Source organism: Eubalaena glacialis, chromosome 5 (assembly GCF_028564815.1).
Source record: "Eubalaena glacialis isolate mEubGla1 chromosome 5, mEubGla1.1.hap2.+ XY, whole genome shotgun sequence".
NCBI lineage: Eukaryota > Metazoa > Chordata > Mammalia > Artiodactyla > Balaenidae > Eubalaena > Eubalaena glacialis.
In genome coordinates this window covers 71,571,533-71,593,619 of record NC_083720.1, presented here as the reverse complement: position 1 = coordinate 71,593,619, position 22,087 = coordinate 71,571,533, and the positions used below count along the sequence as shown (strand labels likewise).

At 33.1% G+C, this 22,087-nt stretch overlaps 1 protein-coding gene across 1 annotated transcript in view; it reads left to right on the top strand.

Moving 5' to 3' along the window:
- The first annotated feature begins 2,560 nt into the window (after positions 1-2,560).
- Positions 2,561-22,087, top strand: part of GABRG1 (gamma-aminobutyric acid type A receptor subunit gamma1) — a 69,654-nt gene continuing 50,127 nt past the window's right edge. The window contains exons 1-2 of the mRNA XM_061191349.1: positions 2,561-2,664; positions 19,785-19,933. Of these exons, the coding sequence (XP_061047332.1) occupies positions 2,561-2,664; positions 19,785-19,933 (253 nt within the window). The remainder of the gene's footprint in view (positions 2,665-19,784; positions 19,934-22,087) is intronic.

Here is a 22,087-nt window from a genome sequence, read left to right as displayed (position 1 = left end):
AGACAGAGAGCTGTCTCCAGACACTTTCCTACAGCAACTTCTGGCCTTCTAATCTAGATTTGTATACCGTACAAGACACCTGATCTGTTTCTCCATAAGTGTTCCTCTGTGAGACACTATGGCTTGTTTGATGAGCACAGTGTACCTTCTTGGCTTTTTTTCAGAGCTCACACTATGTGTCATCCCCCCCTCCCACCATACACACACACACACAACTGATTTAGTAAATCAAATGAGACAGACTGTCAGCGTCAAGACATGGCTGATATACAAAATCATCATTCCTTCTTCAGGTTCCAGAGGGCTCAGATCCCTTTAACATAGTTTACAGGGAATTATAGTTAACTGCAACAGCAGAATAGGATCAGTTTCCCAGAAGACAAATATTATACGAAGGAAAAATAAATCAAAGGAAGAGACACAGAAATAAAAAGTCAGATAAAATTTCTTGAAAGAAAGAATTTAAATAAGTTTGAACAATTTCAGCCCCAAATTGGCAAAAACATATATTTCAGAAAATACAGAAACTTTCCCAGTTTGGAAATTACTCCTGTCCTTTATTTTTACAAGAATAAACAGACAATGTGTAACTGCCTAAGGATATATCCTTCACCTTTTCTCTTCATTAATTTCTCTTAACAGTTCTCAGCATCTTTCAGTTATGTATGAGAACAATAAGAGTAAAACCTTGTTAAGAATTTTTGATGGGAGAACTATAAACTACTGTTGTATAAAAATATGCAACATCACATTGCCACTGATTATATGCAGAAAACTTACCTAATCTTAGCAAAATGCAGAGTACCTAGACGAGTATTTGTTATTCACTACATACGTCTAGTGAATTCATTCCTAGTTCACTGGCTAATCAGAACGGTGATTTAGTGTGTGCACCCAATGAAACAGTTTAAATAGCTATGCAAAGCATATTCTTAATTGGCCAGAAAAAAAAAAAAACTATCCAGATTCATATTGAAATCAACTTTAAATTTATTCACTTCAAAATCTATTATAATGAAACTTTATTGTTATACAAATTATTTGGTATGAGCTACCTTGACTAACATACTTTGTGGAAGAGAGTAATGCTTCCTAATTAACTGGTAGTAGAAGAAAAACAAGGAAGTCAATACCTATTTTCAGAGAAGACTAAAAAGATGGAGAATCAAAGAGAGGGGAGAAAAGCCCAGCACTGCACCATCTGTTATTCTGGGCAAGAAAATACCTGTAGCCTTGTTACCTCCATCCAGTTCCTTTAAGTGATTTCAGACGGCAGGGTAGCAACAACTACTCATGCACAAACACTGTTACTTCTACCTTGAACTATTTCCTGGGAGACAAATACTCTAAGGTAACTCGGTGGTAAATTGCAGTTCACCCCTGAATCTGGTCAATTCCAGGTGGTTGTGAGATGATTAATGACAGCCAAAGACCCCAACCCCAGGGCTTCGGTGGGAAGCAGCGATTTAGGAGGGCATAGAGGCGGAAGATGGCTGGGCAGAGCAAGCCTGTTTCCACCACCACCACCACTGTCTTAGCCTATACAGTTTGTTCGAGCTGCCAGAGGCTTTCTAGTTGCCATGGTAACTGTTGGGCTCTGCTGCAAACTCAAAGCATAGCCTCTGAAGTTAGGTACCAAACACTGGAGCTCAACAAACGCAAAGGGGAGAACAAGGATTACACATGTAATCGATCTCCAGCTCCTATGACTAAAATAACCTTTTTAAAATCGGATTTTTGTTTATGTTTTTGTAAAAGGAGATTATTCTTGTCTGGTATTGTTCATTAGTATCATCTTCTGGTGCCCAGAGAGAGGAGACTGCAAATCCTCTCTTATAAGACAGCGGAAGGGGGGTGGGTAGGAAACGTGATTACCAGGAATGCACCCAGCCCGCTCATTCATTCATTCAGTTATATATTTCAGCATCTCCCGAGAACATATTTGTGCTGGGCATCGTGCCAGGTGCTGGGTCTGCAAAGAGAAATGAGACACCGCTCCCTCTCCCCCTCCCCCCCACAAAATTAACAATAATTAACAAAAATTAGCAGAACCTTCGCGAGCCTGGGGAAAACCAATTAGGCACGGCAAGCTCCCCACGGATCCCTCTTGGAAGACAGATTCAGAATCCAAACACGGGAGAGGAAACAGATCCCCGAAATAGAGTTAGGCAGGAGGGAAGACTAGAGGGAAGAGGGAAGCCGTCTTTCCCTAGGGAGGGAAATCTGTCAGGGCCACTCAACTGTTTCTCTGAGGCTGCCAGGGAGAAGAGGTTTGTTTTTCTTTCAGAAAGACGGAGCCCTTTTCCCTACTGGGCTCGATTTCTAGTAGGGGAAGCCCCGCCCTTTTGGGCCGTTGATTGGCCCAACTTCTTTTCAGATAATTTATGCCAGCATCCTCTCGGAATGATTGGCTCCTTTGCTCAGTTCCCCTGGGAGTCGCATCCTACCTGGTTGGGAGGTGTACTGCCTTCCCACACTCTCCCTTCTGTACTCACCAGGCTGCAGCTAAGGTGGGAGAAAAAGTCCTGGCTTGGAGAACTGAGCGGAAAAAGCGATCCCAATGGGTTCTTGGAAAACTCTTCTCTTCTCCCCTTTTCTTCTGTGGAGTCAAAGGAAAGGGTTGAGGTTGATGTTCCTGTTACTGACCCTGCACCTGGGAAACTGGTGAGTAAATTCAAGGACTCAAAACTATTCTTTGGTATCTACCCACTCCCCCCTCATTTCTCTTTTCTTTAAAAAATCATTCTAGGTTAAATAATCTGCATTTCCCTGGGCACATGTGCAACATTTTGCCATCAGTTTATTTTTTGATTAGATCTACTCTTTTTCTGATAGAATGAAATTAGCCTATGTGTGAAGCATGGAGATTAGCTCAGTTGTTTTTGACTTGAAGCACAGTAGAAACTAGTAAAGATTCAGTTACTGGAAGTGGGGAGGGGAGTAGAAATGTTTTTGCTACTACATTTAGTGAATGAATGCCACTGATGAACTTTCTGGATGATTCTGCATTTTAAAGACAAAGTTATTTTAGAAACTTGTTACAGAACATGGCATGTATGATGCTTTTTATACACTAATATTGCCTTTTCCCTTACCTTTTTGCTATTCTAAAAAAAAAATCAAAGTTTTACATCAAGAAAGATCATAAATATGGCTAAAAATCCATCAGGGTTGAAACTATGTTACATTTAAGTTAGAAGTAACCATGTATATTTTACTGAGCCGGCTTTGAATTTTTTTTTTTTTAACTTGGCTGTGTACAAGTAAATAAATATTGTAAGGTGATGTGAATGTCCCGTGTGTGTGTGTGTGTGTGTGTGTGTGTGACAGAGAGGGAGAGAGAGAGGGAGTGCTTAGAACTCAAGAGTAAAATGCAATCACTATAGAGATGGAAACATGCCTTTTTAAGTACTTGCATCACTGCTAAAATTTATTATTATGACGATTATTTTTAGCATATAGCTAGAGTGGATTTTTGCCATTACTAACAGATAGAACAACTGTATTTTTCTCTCCAAAAATAGAGAATAAAGTATGCTAAGTAATATTAGACTTGCCAGAATATGTTTGACACCCAATGTTTTTTAAGTATTACAGTTTTAGTTTATTTACCCTTTTCCCTTAGAAACGTAAATGTTCTGCATGAGCACAAACATTCTACTTGATTAATTATTTCTTATATTTAAGCGCATCGTAATGGTTTATTTCTTTGAATATATTATAAAATTATGGAAGATATTTTGGTAGGCCATGTATTAGTGCTCTCATGCATCTTCATAATATCGCAAATGAATCTGTGTTCTCATAAGTAAAAACAGACTAACCCGGTGATTTTCTGAAATAACAACCTGTAAGCTGATTTATCACTGTAAGTGCAAGTTTCTCTTGCAATCTAATAGATAAGCTGCTTACTAAAGGGCATACTGTCTACTTAAAGAAATGTTTGGTTTTAAATAATACATTTTCTTCTTGAGGATATTTACATTATGAGAATCATGATGGGTCTCAGACTCTCTTCAAGCTGCTCAGAATTAACAAGTTGTGTGGTGTAGTGGACAGAGATGGGCTCTGGAAGTCTGGAGACATGATTCTATGTGTCAAGGGTCCTTAACCGCTCTGAACACAGTTCCTTCATCTAGGAAATGAAGGGCAGTAGCAGATCATTTATGATTTCTTCCAGTTTTCATATTCAATATTTCTAAGATTTGAACGGAAACATAAAATAACTCAATAGCTGCGTCACTGGCTTTTCATAGCAGTTTTCAGGAGGGAAATTCTAATTGGAAATGCCGTGTACTTTTTTTTGTCATATGTATGAGTGAGAGAGAGAGAGATGCGTTATGCAGCTAAAATAAATAAATCATTTTATCATAGTACTATAGAGAATATGGATTATTCTGGCCAGTGAAAAAATACATATTAAAAAATAAAGCTGTATGTTGCTGTTGTAATTAACTCTTAGGGCCTCAGTTATGAGAGTGTATGTCTTCACTTTTCAAAGTAGCTACAGTTGTGATGAACTTTTTATCCTTTTAATATTTAGTTGAAGATAATTGATGTCAACATGTATAAACCATTTACATTCAAAATTTCTTCTTCCTTTCTTCTCCTTTTGAGGGACCTTTCTAAAACTAATCACAGATGGTTCTATTTGTAAGAATTTTGATGTCTGATGCCAGTTTCTAAATTAAATTTTCAAAGTCACCTATTTTGGGATTTACCGAATTGGAAGCTATTATTTTTTGTATCTAATCAAAGACAGTAGCTTGTTTACTCATTAGTTTTCATCAAGAGCATAAAGGAGAGGCACTTTATTGATTTTTACATTGCTGAACTATGAAAACCAATCCTGTTGTTGTAACTAAAAGCTGTAGTCATGGTTCCTATGTTTCATTCTCTGTGAGGCTCTATGGCATCTTGGCAAGTTGGTTAAGATCTCTCAAGCTTGATTTGACTTATTTGAAAAATAATGTTTTGAATTTAATGTTGAAAAAAATATAATTATAATCAGACTTTTGAAAAGAATTGAAAAAGTGCTTTGAGATTTTACATAGTCTAAAATGTAATTTACGGTAAGCTTTGACTAAGAAGTTGTACGTTGAGAGAGCTAAAGGAAGATAACTCATTTTTATTTCTAAAAACAATCTCGAGTCAATAATCATACAATTTAGCAGTCAGTTGCCCAAATGACAATATTCAAGTATAATTACATTATAAAATATATTATTTTAAAATAATTTCAGTAATATATTTTGTGGAGATGGTAATGCATGATTTTTCTTTAGGCATTCAGAGCTTTGGCTTCATTTTCTAATAAAATATAGATGTAAACGAGTACAAAATGACTAATGAAGCTCCATGATAATTAAATATTCAAAGAAGAACTGAGAGACAAAATGATTTTGAACTTAAAATGCAAATGCTATAATTGATAAATCCCCTGTGTATAGAGTCTTTTAGGTATACTTGTCTTCCTTTTTATCCCATTATATACTATGAGTCACATTTTTGGCTTATCAACAAAAGGAAATGTTTGATTTTTTCATCTTAAAAATGAAAGAGACAAATCTCGTATTTTATATTTATATATTTATATAAAGGTGATTAAAATTTGTCTAAGAAAATAATAATGAAGGTGGGGTCCCAAAGAAGAGGAGACAGGCAGGGTGAAAAACTGAAAAAAAGGGCTCTTGAGATATTGTCAAAATATGATGAAATGACTGCCACAGGCCTCAAGAGAATAATTCACATATATGCACGCTACCAATTGAGAATCCTGGACTTGGCCATTAGATGTAAATTCTAGTTTCAGCTCCAGCACTTCCCACTAGGCTGATTTCAGGCAAATCTTTGAGGCAGAGAGTCTTCGTTTGTGAAAAGTAGAACTGACATCTACCTTTCCAGCTTGTTTCAAGACCAAGAGAGAAAATTTTTGCAAAGTACATGGCAGTTAAAGTTTTAACTGAAAAGTCATAACAACAGATATTCTTGGAATCACAGAAATTCTAGAATTTTTTATTCTAGTTAAATTTAAGTGCAGTAAACTCCTTGAATCGTTTGTGCATTATTAAATATCTTTTGGATTATGGGAGAGATCATTCAATGAATATTTATTGAATGCCTGCTATGTGCTCTACACAGTGCAACTTGCTGGGTTTACAGTGGTGAATAAACTAGACATGAGAACTAACCATATGGATAGTACTTGTGTCCAGTGTTCTACATGAGTACTACCATTATGCACACTGCTAAGGCTGACGTTTATGGTATTAACCAAAGGAAAACATCTTGTAGTCAAAATAAGGAAATATACCTTCACAACTCCAAAGATAAACAGAGGAGTCTGAATTTTTAAGGTTAGAGGGTACTGATAGAAAAGATCACAATCAGGGAAAGAGAATTAGAACACCATGAGATTACTCATCTACAATACCAGAAAACCATGGAGGAAATGTCTCCAAAATTCTAAAGATAAATGTTCAACCTGGAAGGTTATACTTAGCCAAACTACCAATCAAAAATGAAGGGAAAATAAAGCCTAGATACTGTTATTCTCCCCATTTCACAGATGGAAAAACCAGGGCACAGCAATTTTTACGAACTCACTAAAGATCATCTTGCTGATAATGCTGAATCCAAGACTCAGATCCCATGTGCTCTATGCCCAGAGCCTGCATTTTTAATCACCTTTCCTCTAAGATTACAAATGCCATATAAATCAAAGCAATTAACATAACTGTGGATGAGGGGGTTGGAAAGTAAGGGAGGGAGGGATAAAAGGAAGAAAGGAAAGGAAAAAAAGGAAAGGAAAGGAAAGGAAAAGGGAAAGGAAGAGAGGAGAGGAGAGGAGAGTGGAGGAGAGACAGTAAAACTGACAGAAGCACAGTAAGTTACAGTCTGCTGTGTATTTATCACATAATCTAGAATATTATGTGTAGTGCTGGATTAATTATTTTAGGAAAAACTTAAATGAACTGGAGTTCTTGATCTAGAAAAAACACCACTGGATAGAGAGTTAAAAGCAAGAATTTTGAATTCAGGTAAATTTTGTTGAGGAATCATATATTCTTAAGGATGCTAGAGGAAATCATTGTTGAATTTATTATGTATAGATGTTACAGACAAACCATAAACAAGTAGTGAAAGCTATGTGAAACCAGATTTTCATCAATACAAAAACACTCTAACAAAATAATGGATGTCTTGTCACTAAACTTCAAGCAGAAGCTTGTTAGAGTTCTTGTACTCTGTGAGAGCCAGATGAAATTTATGTTCTTTTCTACTTTTAAATATCTCAGAATCTAATTCTATCTGTACTAAAATGGTTTAACCAACTGAAGCCCCGTGTTTCAGGAAATAGTCTTAGCTATTAATTCATTCAATAAACAGTTATTAAGCATTAGCATTCATTCAACAAATATTTACTCAGTGCCTACCATGTATTAAGCAGAGGTCTGGGAACTGGAGATACAGTGGTAAGCAAGACATAATCTTTGCCCTACTAGTGTTTGTATAGTGTATACAGGACATATATGTGATAGTATACGTGCTGGACAAAGAAGGCAGAGCCCCTGACCCCAGTGAACTTAAACTCTAGTAGTTAATGTTGAGACGGTCTATCAATATAAACAAGTAAAGACAATAAGATGCTATAACAGCTACTTGCAATTCTAGATGAGCTATAGTGGGGCCACTAAGGAGACTGGCATCAATTGTAACTCTGGGAAAAGATTGAATGCTCTTAGCTGTCATAGGCATAAGTTCAGGTCAGTGTTAGTGAAAAATATACATAGGAAGATAACACTACTATTCTGTGGCCAGAGGTATGGTCTCATGGTTTGGTGGGCCTTTTGAAAACTATATTCCTAGGATATCCTTTACTTTGGTCATCTAACATATGACATTAAGATAGCAACGTCCTATTAAAACCTATATAACTTAGTTTAGTAGTAAATTTTTGAACTGTAGGAATTCTTTCCTTACAAATACAATTCATTTAGAGATTTAACATTTCTCCCTATTTTTAGACAAATATATTGAGTGACAAATATTTTGAGTAACACAGTGGTAGAGACTGTGCTAAATATTAGGGATATAGAAAGGAAGTTAACATAGACCCTGCACTCCAACCTGTAGGTAGATGAGCATATCAGAAGATCTATGAGTAGAATATAGTGGGTTAAATATGAAAATTTTAATATTGTTGTGATCAGGGTGTGATTTGGTTCTCCACATAGCTGTAGGGCTGCTAGAATCAAGGGTTCTGGAAAACAAGTTAATCTTTGGGTAGATTGCTAGGACCCTGACTTACGGTTGCAGAATTTGTGATCCGTTTCAATATAGGCAGGTCATTTACCTCTCAGTCGGCCTAGATGTGTACCACTATTAGAATAATTTTCCAACACATGCAGTAGAGTGTTTTGAGCAGGGATTACTTTTCTACTAAATAGCCACATTGACTAGAACAATGTAGCCCTATTGGTTGGATTAAATTTAAGTTTTAATCAGACATCTGTGTTCTATAAACTAATTTGTTACTCTGTGCAGGTGTCTTATGAGTGTATATTTGTTTCTGTCATTTCCTTAGTAACAATTCTTTCTGAAAAACCTGCAAATTATCAAAACTGGAGTTGACTAGAAAGAGTGTTTTGTTGTTTCTGTTCTACTCATTTGTATTCTCTCCCTTTTGAAGTGAAAGTTCTGAGAGGATACTTATGTCAATGAAACTATTTTACCTCTCATTTTATGGTCCCAAGACTTAGGGAAAAGGTATATCTTTTTGCATTCAAAAGAACAGATTCCCATTTCTTTCTTCCATTTAATTTTAAGATCTTTTCATATCGTTTATAATTTAATAAGCCTCAATATTTGCCTTAATTCTGCAAAAATTTTAGCAGCCTGATAGAATTTATCTGATGCATAAGTGCATCAAAGGCTTAGAGAATGTGAATGTCATGAAGTGTTATATGTTTCTAAGTCTAATTTATGTTCCGTTATGTTCTATGAATATAAAGTGGAACAATGGAAAATTTGGTGTTCATTTTAATATACTTTCAATCCAGTGGTAATTTTTTAATGGACTGTGAAGAAAATTATGGTTTCTTTCCCTTCCTCCAAAAAATATTCACATGGGAACAGTCAAAAGAACATTTATAATCTCTGTGTATTCATCATCCCCCTAAAGACTATTCTTTGGAAGCACGGTTCCCAATTTTCTAAACTCTGTTTTAACAAAATAGCATTGGCCTGCCAAAAAAGCAAATAAAAAAATCCAAAAACTGGCAAAATATATTGTTTTATTATTAGTACTAGTTGTTATCTTAAGGATCAATCACTAAACTATGAGCAAAGATGTTACAAAAAAATAATCTGTTATATTTTATATTTTTCTGTTTTTGTTTTCTTTCTAAAAATATGTCACTATACTAATTTTTAAAAATCGATTCTGATACCAATCTGTCCCTTTTCTCATTAACTAATATAACCCTACACTCCTATATCCTATCTAACCAGATCAAACTATGTTCTACTAGATTTAGGAATTGGCCATACCCCTTTTGAAACTAACAGTGAAGCTCTCTGTGCCCAAAGTAATCTCTATTGCCATTAATTTCCTAACATTAGTGTAGTTTTAAAGATGCTATGTATTCTACCTTACCAAGGAAGCTACATAAAAATCACAGTGGATGAAGATGTCACATTTTATTTTTTCTCTGAGACTAGTATTCCACATCTCAAACTGTAGAATCATTAATATATAATCCAATTTCTGTTCTATTCTGTGGACATAAAATATTTTAAATTTTAAGTTTTTTACCACAAATAGTTTAGACCTTATTTTTCTTTACTTGTTTTCTTAAACAAACAATTTAAGTAATCTCTAAGTGATATACATATATATGTTGTTGAAATATATGGGAAAAACAAAACTTTTTTCCCTAATGTCATAATCGTTTTGATCATATAATGTAAATAATAATGGAATAATACCTAGTCCATTCTACTCCTCAAAATTACTTAGCAATTTGGAGCCTATACTTCCAGATTTTTCCATAAGTTTAAACAAATATGTGTATACACATTTGTGTGTACATTTTTTATACAAATGAAATCTAACACTTGTTTTTGTCAAACAGCTAATATCAAAGATATTTTTCTAGATTTGTACACATACTTAGTTGTACCTCCTTTTTAATGATGATATGGTATTCTATATTAAGGAAGTATTATAATTTATTAAATTATTCCATTACAGATTCTCTGTCTTTTTTTTTGTTTATTATGAATATTGTTACTGTGTATATATATACATATGTACATGCTTTTAATTTCAATATTTCATCAATGTTGCCAAATTACTCAATTTATTCTATTAGAGCAATTTATTCTATTAATGGTTATAAAAGTGCCATTTATCTATATTATCAGTAGTACTGAATGTAATGAATCTTTTAATATTTTGCCAATGTGATGGCTAAAATTTGTTGCATTTTAAAGTTATTTTCCCTTGCTACCAGTAAATGTTAGCACGGTTTGTTATTTTTATTAGTCTTTTTTTCCCTCTGAAATTTCTGTATACCAGTTATGTTGTAAATATCTTTGTCTCAATCTATCCTTTGTCTCCAGTCTTTGTCTAAACTGTCTTAGGTCCTCCATGAGTTATTTTTCCTTTTTTTGTCATTTTTTTTTTTCCTTTCCTGGTTTGGTTACGTGTTGCATAGAAAGACCTCCTCATCTCAAAAGTTAAAAAACGTTTTCAATATTTTCTTTAATAGTTTTATACTTTATTATATTTTGATCTTTAATATATCTGCAATTTATTGTCTAAGTAGTAATCTAATTTATTTTTTCTAAATGGCTTGATAAAACTTTCAATTCAATTTACTGAATAATTCATCCTTTCATTTCTAAACTGACTAGTCACGTTTATTGTATACTGAATTTCTAGACACTTGGGATCTGAATTTGAAGGTTTGATTTTGTTTTCACTGATTTCTTTATGTGTTATCACAATATGGTTTTGATTACAGTAACTTTATTTTGTTTTCTTTTTATTCTGGCAGGGCAAATTTCATCTAACAATCTATTTTTCAATAATTTCTTGTAATTCTTATATTGATTCTTCTACTTAATTACAGTATAATGATTTTAATCTGTTACATAGGAACTGTGGATTTTAATTAAAACTTTATTAAATTTAGAAACTAATTTGAGAATTATGTATTAATAATATTGTTTTATAGCCAAAATATTTATTTGCCTTTATTTTTTTCTATTCTTATATTCTTTAATTGGTGTTTTAGTTTCTTCACATAAGATAGATCTTCCCTGCTATATTTTTTGTAATTGTTTTATAGATTGTATTGTCATTGTGAAAGAAATCAGTTTTTTTTTTTAAGTTTATGATGGATGAGTACTAGAATCAGAAAGCTACTGCTACTATGTTTTAAAATTTATATTAGGTTAACTACAATCAATTCTCTGATTAAGGCCAATAATTACAGTTTTTAGTTGTTTATTTTCTTTATTCACTGTAATTTTACCTGTAAACAGCAAGATGATTTCTAATATTCGGTCCATTTATTCATTTACTTAGTGAATTTTTTTTTTTATTTTATACCTACTATATGTCAGGCTAAGTGCCAATGGTATCACATTGAAAACCTTAACCCTGGTTTTCAAGGAGCTTACAGAGGGTCATAAATGAATAAAGTAAATAGCTAATTAAGATGCAGTGTGATCAATTTTATGGTAAAGTTAAGCACTGGACAGACTGGAACACACTTATTTAATATTCTAGGCATGCTTCCCTTCCCCCTCCTCAAATTTTCAAAGCATTCCTCTCTGTGCCTCACATGATGGGTCCCAAATTCTTTTGTGTTAAGAGGATAATCACAGAATTGAGTGGACTATCACTTCACCTCTCTAACACTCTGGAAGTTCAAATCTGTAACTCTATTATCTATCATCTTTTACTTGTTTTGCTTCCCTACCAACTTTTATGAGCAATAAAAATGATTCAGCATTACTACCCTAAAAAGAGCTTTGTACAAAAGAATTATGCAAGTAGAATATAAAGGCAAAAAGAAAATAAGAATTAAAGTTTTTTAATTTTAACTTTTATTTTCTTTGACTTTCAGATCTAAATTCAGTGCCTATACATACTTTTTAAAAGTTAGCTCCTGTAGGCTTTGACATTAAAATATAGTCTACTCAGAAACATTAGAACAGGTATGTTTCTTCCCTGGAACTTGTCATTTGACTTATAGAAATGTATCTGATGTTCATAAACAAACACTAATTTGTCATGAGCAACAGATCACAGATGAGGCCTTGTTTGGAGCTTCATCTGCACTTTTTTTTTTTTTAAATAACCCATTTTATTTATCCATTCCACTACTGATGCATATTTGGATTTTTTTTCTGAATTGATGGTACATCCACTAATGCTTCTCTGAACATTGTGGAACAAGCGTTTTGGTGAACATACTATGCATCTGTGTTGAGTATGCACCTGGGGGTGCAATTACTGGGTCATAGAGTGTGTGCACGTCCATCTTTAGGAGATAACACCAAGGAGTTTTCTAAGTGGTTTTAACAGTTTGCCCTCACAGTCCTGTACAAGAGTTCCAGTTGTTCCACAACCTCATCAACACTTGGTGTTGTCAAGGTTTTTTATTTTAACCATTGTGGTTTATGTATAGTGGTATCTCGTGTTTTTAATTTACGTTTTCCTCATGAGTAATGATGTGGAGTGTCTGTTCATGTACTCATTCCCATTTGGTTATCTTTGTTTGTGAAATGCCTAATCAAATCTCTGCCCATTTTTTTTTTCTGATGGATCATCCATCTTTTTCTAAATAATTTATGGGAGTTTGTTACAATCTTAGAGATGAGTCTTTTTTTTTTTTAAGTTTTGCTATATGATTTAATATTATTTATTGCCTTGTCCTAAACAGCTTGAAATTCAATTTTGTAATCATAGCATCAGCAATATGTATTGTATTTTTTTTTACATCTTTATTGGAGTATAATTGGTTTACAATGTTGTGTTAGTTTCTGCTGTATAACAAAGTGAATCAGCTGTACATATACATATATCCCCATATCCCCTCCCTCTTGCTTCTCCCTCCCATGCTCCCTATCCCACCCCTCTATGTGGTCACAAAGCACCGAGCTGATCTCCCTGTGCTATGTAGCTGCTTCCCACTAGCTATTGGTTTTACATTTGGTAGTGTATATATGTCCATGCCACTCTCTCACTTTGTCCCAGCTTACCCTTCCCCCTCCCGGTGTCCTCAAGTCCATTTTCTACGTCTGCATCTTTATTCCTGTCCTGCCCCTAGGTTCTTCAGAACCATTTTTTTTTTTTTTTAGATTCCATATACATGTGTTAGGATACGGTATTTGTTTTTCTTTTTTTTTTTTTTTAACATCTTTATTGGAGTATAATTGCTTTACAATGGTGTGTTAGTTTCTGCTTTATAACAAAGTGAATCCGTTATACATATGCATATGTTCCCATATCTCTTCCCTCTTGCATCTCCCTCCCTCCCACCCTCCCCATCCCACCCCTCCAGGTGGTCGCAAAGCACCGAGCTGATCTCCCTGTGCTATGTGGTTGCTTCCCACTAGCTATCTATTTTACGTTTGGTAGTGTATATATGTCCATGCCACTCTCTAACTTTGTCCCAGCTTACCCTTCCCCCTCCCCATATCCTCAAGTCCATTCTCTAGTAGGTCTGAGTCTTTATTCCCATCTTGCCACTAGGTTCTTCATGACCTTTTTTTTTTTTTCCTTAGATTCCATATATATGTGTTAGCATACTGTATTTGTTTTTCTCTTTCTGACTTACTTCACTCTGTATGACAGACTCTAGGTCTATCCACCTCACTACAAATAACTCAATTTCGTTTCTTTTTATGGCTGAGTAATATTCCATTATATATATATATATATATATATATATATATATATATATATATATATGCCACATCTTCTTTATCCATTTATCTGTCGATGGACACCTAGGTTGCTTCCATGTCCTGGCTATTGTAAATAGTGCTGTAATGAACATTGTGGTACATGACTCTTTGAATTATGGTTTTCTCAGTGTGTATGCCCAGTAGTGGGATTGCTGGGTCATATGGTAGTTCTATTTTTAGTTTTTTAAGGAATTTCCATATTTTTTTCCATAGTAGCTGTGTCAATTTACATTCCCACCAACAGTGCAAGAGGGTTCCCTTTTCTCCACACCCTCTCCAGCATTTATTGTTTATAGATTTTTTTGATGATGGCCATTCTTATTGACCAGTGTGAGGTGATACCTCATTGTAGTTTTGATTTGCATTTCTCTAATGATTAGTGATGTTGAGCATCCTTTCATGTGTTTGCCGGCAATCTGGATATCTTCTTTGGAGAAATGTCTATTTAGGTCTTCTGCCCATTTTTGGATTGGGTTATTTGTTTTTTTGATATTGAGCTGCATGAGCTGCTTGTATGTTTTGGAGATTAATCCTTTGTCAGTTGCTTCATTTGCAAATATTTTCTCCCATTCTGATGGTTGTCTTTTCGTCTTGTTTATGGTTTCCTTTGCTGTCATCTGCACTGTCTTAATAGATTAATGGAAGAGTCTTCCCTAGGTGTCAGAACAAGGGCATTTACATTGCAGTAAACTTTATATGAACTATATCCAGGGTGACTTTACAATTTATCATCCAAATTAGGCCATTTTGTGAGTGAAAGAGGTTACTATTAATATTGTAATTATTCTAGGACAACAGGTGTAAATCAAGATTGTCCTGGGAAAATCTTGATGAATATTTACCCTATGTATGAAAAATAGTTTATATTGATTGATTGACTTGCTATAGACATATATATATATTTTCTAGTTGTAAAGATGAATTCTCCTCATGATTATATGGCTTAGCATGCCTTGTCTTCACTTAACCTATCTCTTAGTTATCATTAGTTTAAAACTTTTGCTTGTTATATTCAGAAGAGTAATACAATCTTTAAAGTACTCTTTTACATACAATAATTTACTATGTAATCAGATGGATTTGTCAAGGTATTAAAATAAGTTAGTAAGACAAAAAAAAAAAAAACACCAACACTGATACAGGTGACTCAGAAATTTTCTTTAGTAACAAGTTACAAGTGTCAATTAAAGAATATGAGAAGCAAAAGCCTCAGAGAAACAGATGCCAAGTTGGGACTGGACGTGTAAGAGATTTTCGAGAGAAATGCCTGTGCAGGGTAAACGAGAGGAAGTGGAAGTAAGCAGAGAGAGCCTTCAGATAATAATGGAGGTCTGATCCCTGTGCAAGTATAAGCAAAGAGGATGTTTGGGTTAAAAGAGTCTCAGACTAGAGAGCCCTGCTAAACAGGCTTTGGCCAGGCCAGCAGGATTCATCCAACACAAGTTGCCCTTTAGAGGAGGCCCTAGTCTTGCAGGAACGGGTCTGTACTACCATTGCCACAATGTTCATTTATTGCCTGAAAGCAGCCTGGGGAAGCTTGGATCTGGTACAGATGCAGTGCTGGTCCAGAGGGCTGGCACCTGGGCTGTCAGTCAACCATGTTCCTACCCAAGCAGAATCGACTGCCAACTTTTTAAGGCTGCCAATTTCATTTTCTTGACAGAGTGTAAAGCTCTACTTGTCTCTATAAAAACCTCTACTTAATTACTTATTTTTTATGATTAGAAATTTATTTCAGGGCACTATCTGGTGTATAGGAAGAGGCAGTTCATTTTTAGGTAGGCATTAATGTCAAATTAACTCCTTTTCATGTAGTTATATTACAAAATTATGCAGAAAAATTGTAGTATACTATTAATATACAGAAAAAAATTAAATTTTCTGTAGCTCCACTAGCATAGAATACTTAGTGTATTCATTATACTGCTTTCCGGTTAAATCTTTAGCCATTTTATACCTAGGTTTTGATCAAGGCAAATTATTATATGTTACTTTGCATATAACATTAAATTATGAAAATAATTTAATATTTTTACAGACTTTTCATAATCATCAATTGAATGGATGCATCAATCACACCATATGGACACATAATACTTTACTTAAACCTGCTCTTTTGTTTAAAATTTGTGCTACTATAGAAAACACTGTGATAAGCATCTTTGTACATGATGGTTTTTTGTATCATTTGAATAGTTTTCTCCTTCATTAGAAAATAAGATCAAATAGATCAGGAATACAATTTTACTTATCTTTTTGTTTTCAGCAATTAGCATATTTGTAATACATGGTATTTCCTCTATAAATGAATTAAAGCATTGGACTGAAGATTGAGCACACACTTTAGAAAGTCTTTTTCATCAGAGAGAGTGTGTGTGTGATTCCTTGAAATTATTATTCTAACTTCTCAGAACTCAAAGGCAGAGACTAAGCATTCTACCCATGCACAACCCAAATGCACTTGCTAACTACTTACCATAAATGTTGTTATGTTCTTATAAATTAGAAAACTCAAAATCTAACTATCCTGGATTGTTTAACAAAGATAAAGTAAGATACAATGGAAACTTCAAAGAGAAAAGGAGTCTTCAAGCTAAATCAATCTTGTTTCAAATCCTGGCTCTATTATTTAATAGTGTGGGTCCTGCGAATTCTATAAATCTATTTTTTTCTAATTTGTAAAACAGGAATAGTAATGTTTATTTCATGGGATTACTCTGGATTAAATGACATACCTTAATATGGAAGAAACCTAGCACTCAGTTCATGAAACATGGTAGGAACTTACTCAACAGCTGATAAGAACAATAAAAACATCAATCATCAAAATAAACATTTAGTAAAATTATATACTAAGGAGTATATTTATTTCCAATAATGATAAAATTACACTCTTTCAAATTATTTAAGAAAAGTGCTTGCAAATGTCTACAAATTCCCAGAATATTGCCTAAGAAAATAATACTTGTTTCCTCCAAATGAATGTTCACTCAACATAGGTAAATGTTACAAAACTTCCATTCTATAAATGATAGTGAAACATCAGATATGCTATATGAACTATCTTTAAAATTATAAGTGTTTTTTAATCACCAAAATAATACCAATATGAAATTAAGGTAGTTAATGAATATTCTGAAGGTAATTCAGAAAGTGTGGAGGAAAAATGAAGAAAATTAACTGTAATGAAATTTCCTTTCTGTTATTGCCAAAAATGAGGAAAGTTAGTTTGTGATGTCATTGAGGTCAATTTTTATATTACCTCTGAGATAGCTGGGAAAAGGGGGATATAAGTCAATATAAGCATGTGCTTCCTATTTTTTCTGGGAACTTCCATTTGACTACAGTTGTATTTCAAAGAAAAATCAAGTTCTTATACATGCAGTGGTCTGCATCTATCCATCAGATGTTTTATTTTATAAAACTGGGATTTAAAGCTAGATGGATGCCCTAAATTTTGGTTGTTGACAATATCTCAGCAGTTCTAATTAGATAAAATTTTCCTGGAAGACACATGAGCAGGATTCTTAATATTTCAGTACTTTTAATGCTTTAGTTTATAAATGAATGTATGTATGTACATATGTATATATTTTATTGAGAGAAAATAAGAAATTATTTAAAGGAAATCATACAACTGTATTTCACTAGTATATATTTTTGAAGTTAAATACAGCAAAACAATTAATATAAATGAGCACTTCATTAAAAATCTGTTAAATAAATGTACTCCAGGAGTTCACATATGGATAAAATTTGTATACTGTGGTAATAAACTACCCACAAATCTCAGTGGCTTACAATACTAAATGTTTATTTCTCTCTCAGGCTACATGTCCATTGTAGGTCAACTGTGGCTATGTTCATGTTACCTTCACCCTGAAAGTGAAGTCATGGAGTAGTAGCCTCTGTCTGAGTATGGCTGGTCTTCTGGCAGAAGGACAGAGAGATATGGTGAACCATGCACTGACAATAAATCTTCTGCTTGGTAGTGATCTATGTTACATGTATTCCATTAACCAAAGCAAATTGCAGGGCCAAACCTGAGTTTAATGGGACAGGGATGCATTGCAGAAAGGAGTATTTCAGGTCACATGACCAAGTTAGAAGTCAGTGGAGTGAAAAGAATAATTCTCTGACAGGAAGAAGAGGAAAAATATTGAGAAGAATAATGTACTCCATTATCCGTTAACTCTCCGTTAATAACTATCAATACAATTATTGTAAAGATAAAATGAGGTACAAATACTTAAAGGTTAAGTTTTAATTTACAATGCTAATTTATACTCTTTAAAAGGATAAAGAGAGTGGATGTTAACTAAACTTATTGTGGCAATCATTTCACTATATATACATAGATCAAATCATTACGTTGTACACCTTAAACATGTACAATGTTATATGTCAATTATATCTCAATAAAACTGAAAAATAATTTAAAAGGATAAAGTGGGTAAAGGCTGCATTAGCTAAGTTGTTTAGGTTCACAGCAAAAGAGATTTGAATGAATAGTGTAGAAATATCAACTAAGGCTGTTAAGATAAACTTGAATATCTACTGTGGGAGGGAAGCTCATCTCTCAAATATATGTAAATAAATAATATATTATAGATTTACCTGATTTTACCAGTATAAAAGTTTATATATACTTTTTCAGTGGAGGACTAATATTTACTAAAGTTGGATGTAAGTCTAGGTTGATCTCACTCAAATGAAGGGGGGTTACTTACGGGTAATAAACAAAGTAGTTTGTTACTTTTGGTGAATTATAGATGAATATCTATATTACTATATGTTTCTACCACAATTCATAAGTAAGCTGAAACTTTATGCTTGTTAAACACACAGGCGTAGCAGGAAGCATTAGCTATAGGACCAGGGTTTGAGTCTCAGTTTTGAAAATAAATGAGTTTGTGCTTTGGTTGATTCCCTACTGACTTGTTTCTTCATTTACAAAATAAAGGCAGTGGGTTATTTGATCCCTAAAGTCTAACTTCTAGTCCTAAAATGTGATAATCATGCTTTCCATATATATACACATATATATATATGGAAAGCATGATTTTATATATATATATGTGTATATATATAGACATGTATATATATACATATGTGTGTATATATATATAATCATGTATATATATGTATACATGATTATATATATATGTATATATATGGAGAGTGAGTCATCCACTCATGATTTGGTAAGACAATCTTTGACAGACTTCTTGGAATAGATGTCTGGGGTCTCGGTTCTTCTGACTTAAAAGGAAGAAGCATAGGTGTGTTCAATACTTTTTCCTTTTTTCTTTGAACCTTCTTCACTCATCTTTCATTAAGTCTTCTTTTCTACACGTGCATTTTAAAATACATTTTACCAGACTAATGATTACAACTTTTCCTGCACTTATTTACTTTTTAATTTTTATTTTAGGGTGTGGTGGTATAGAGTCACTTACGTATGGTTGTGCAGATTGTGTACCGCACAAATCTAGGGCCACTCCTCACATTATCAGTGCATAATCTCTATGGCCTTAAATGACAGTTGTGGGAGTGGCAAAACTTTATTACATTAATATTATACGATATTTCCTTGCACTGGATTCTTCATTTTTGAGTATTATTAAAACAGGACAGTTCATATGATGTAGGCGTTAGTCTAACTGAATGTAAAATATTTCTAATGCTTTTTTTCCCCTATTATTATTCTCTTACACAATTAGAATAATCTTAAACTATTTTTAAAAATACACTACTTGAACTTTCTATCATACAATTTTTGTTTTTGAATTCTTTAGTGTTGATAAAGCAGATGATGAAGATGATGAGGATTTAACAGTGAACAAAACTTGGGTCTTGGCACCAAAGATTCATGAAGGAGATATAACACAAATTCTCAACTCCTTGCTTCAAGGCTATGACAATAAACTTCGCCCAGATATAGGAGGTAAGTTTGAGTAATCATTCTGGGATTTTGGTGACTGTGAAAGCCACATTTGCTGATGTTATTTTATCATATTTCATATTCCTTGAGTGTCCGATGCATGTTAGAGACTGCGGGTTTGGCAATTATCATTTGGAATGGTACTGTTTTGAAAGCTTCACAGTTTGACGTGGGAAGAAAGACATCTAAACATTTTCGATGTAATTATTTTACAATTGCTACAACAGAGCAATTTTTGATAAAACTGCCTGAAAAACTAAGAGATAGTTCATAAAAGGGAATATTTGAAAGGTATGTAGGCGTTCCAATTTTGTGCAGTGCTGCACTGTTTTAGTTAATGTAGAATTATAAGCCTTGAGAGTATATTTAGTGTAGACAATCCAACATTGTTCTTCTTTGTCAAAATTGTTATGCTCAGTTCTGAGCATTTATGTATACATTTTATAACATAAATAACCTCAAAGTTTCCCACTGCAACACTTTAAAACAAACAAAATATGTCAGCCAGATTTTTATTGGGATTGCATTAAATCTATAATCAATATAGGGAAATCGAAATGTTTACCATACTGAATTTTTACTGTACCAAATTCATGATCATCCTATATTCTTCCACATATGTTCAATTTTTTATTAATGTCTTCTGTAAAGAAGTGCTGAATATATTTTACTAGATTTAATTTTCTATATTTGAAGTTTTAATGTAAGTATAAATAGATTTTTTTTTTAGTTTTACTTTCTAAGTTTTTATTAGCAGTGTATAGAAATACAGTAGATATTTTGCTAATCTACTCTGTCCTCAGCAGCCTTGCTAAATTTATCAATTTTATTTATTGTTATATTAATGTAGATTTTCTATAAACACAGAGAGTAATGACTATTACCAATAATGACTACTTTGCCAATAGAGTTTATTTTGCAAATAATGAACATTCTAATTAATTTTCAAAATTATACTTTTTTCATGACATATTGCACTAAGACTAGAGATCAGTGTTGAATAGTCCTGGTTTGTTCCTGATTTCAGGGAAAACAGTCTATATTTCACTATTAATTATTATGTTTGATGTAAGCTTCTTTTTTTTTTAAGATGCTCTTTGTAGTTCCTTTACCTTCTTATTTTGCTAGGGTTCTTTTTACCTCCCTACTGGTTCAAATGACTTCTGTGCACCTATTGAAACAATCATATTGATCATATTTTGCCCTTTATTCTACTAATGTTTTTTCTGTAACTAACTTTGGCTGATTTTTAAAACTTAAACAAAATTTGTGTGTCTGTAATAAATGTTACTTAGTTGTGACATGGTAATATTTTTAAAATATCACTAGATTCAGTTTGATAGTATTTAGTTTTGGAATTTTATATCTATGTTCATAAAGGGCATTAGCCTGTTATTTTACTTTCTGTAATGTCTTTTTCAGTTTTGGCGTCAATATTATGCTAGCATCTACAAATGAGCTATATTTCCCTCTCTTTTCATCTCTGAAAGAGTTATCTAAAATGGATACTATTTCTCCCTTAAATATTTGGAAGAATTCTTGGTGAAGTCATGTTGGCCTAGAGTTTGTCTTTTGGGAAAAAATTTTAGCAGTTCAATTACTTTATTAGTTTTGGTTAGTTTTCAAGGAATTTAAATTTTAAAATTTACTTGAGTTAGATTGTTTCATAACATCTTTTATGATATTTTTAATGTTTTTAGGATCTGAGGGCTTTTCTCCTCCGCCATTCCTGATATTAGTAATCTATTCTTTCATTTATGAATAAATCTTGAAGGGCTTTAAAATGTTTATTAGTTTGTCATAAAATCGAATTTTAGCTTTGTCAAATTTCTTTGTTGAAAATTTTCTTAAATTTTATTATTTTACACTATTTTGTTTATTGTTAATCTATTTTCCATGATTTAGTTTTCTGTTTTCCTAGATCATTTTAATTATTTTTTCAAAATAAAATTTAGACTTAATAAAATATTATCTATCCATGAAATTCCCAGAAATCTTTCAGCCATAATGTTAATATTTACATAATCATAGAATCATTACCTAAATCAATAAATTAATATTGATACAATACTATTAACTAATCTACAGACCTTATTCAAATTATGGCAGATACCTCACTGATGTCCTTTTCTTCTGTTCAGAATCCCAACCAAGATC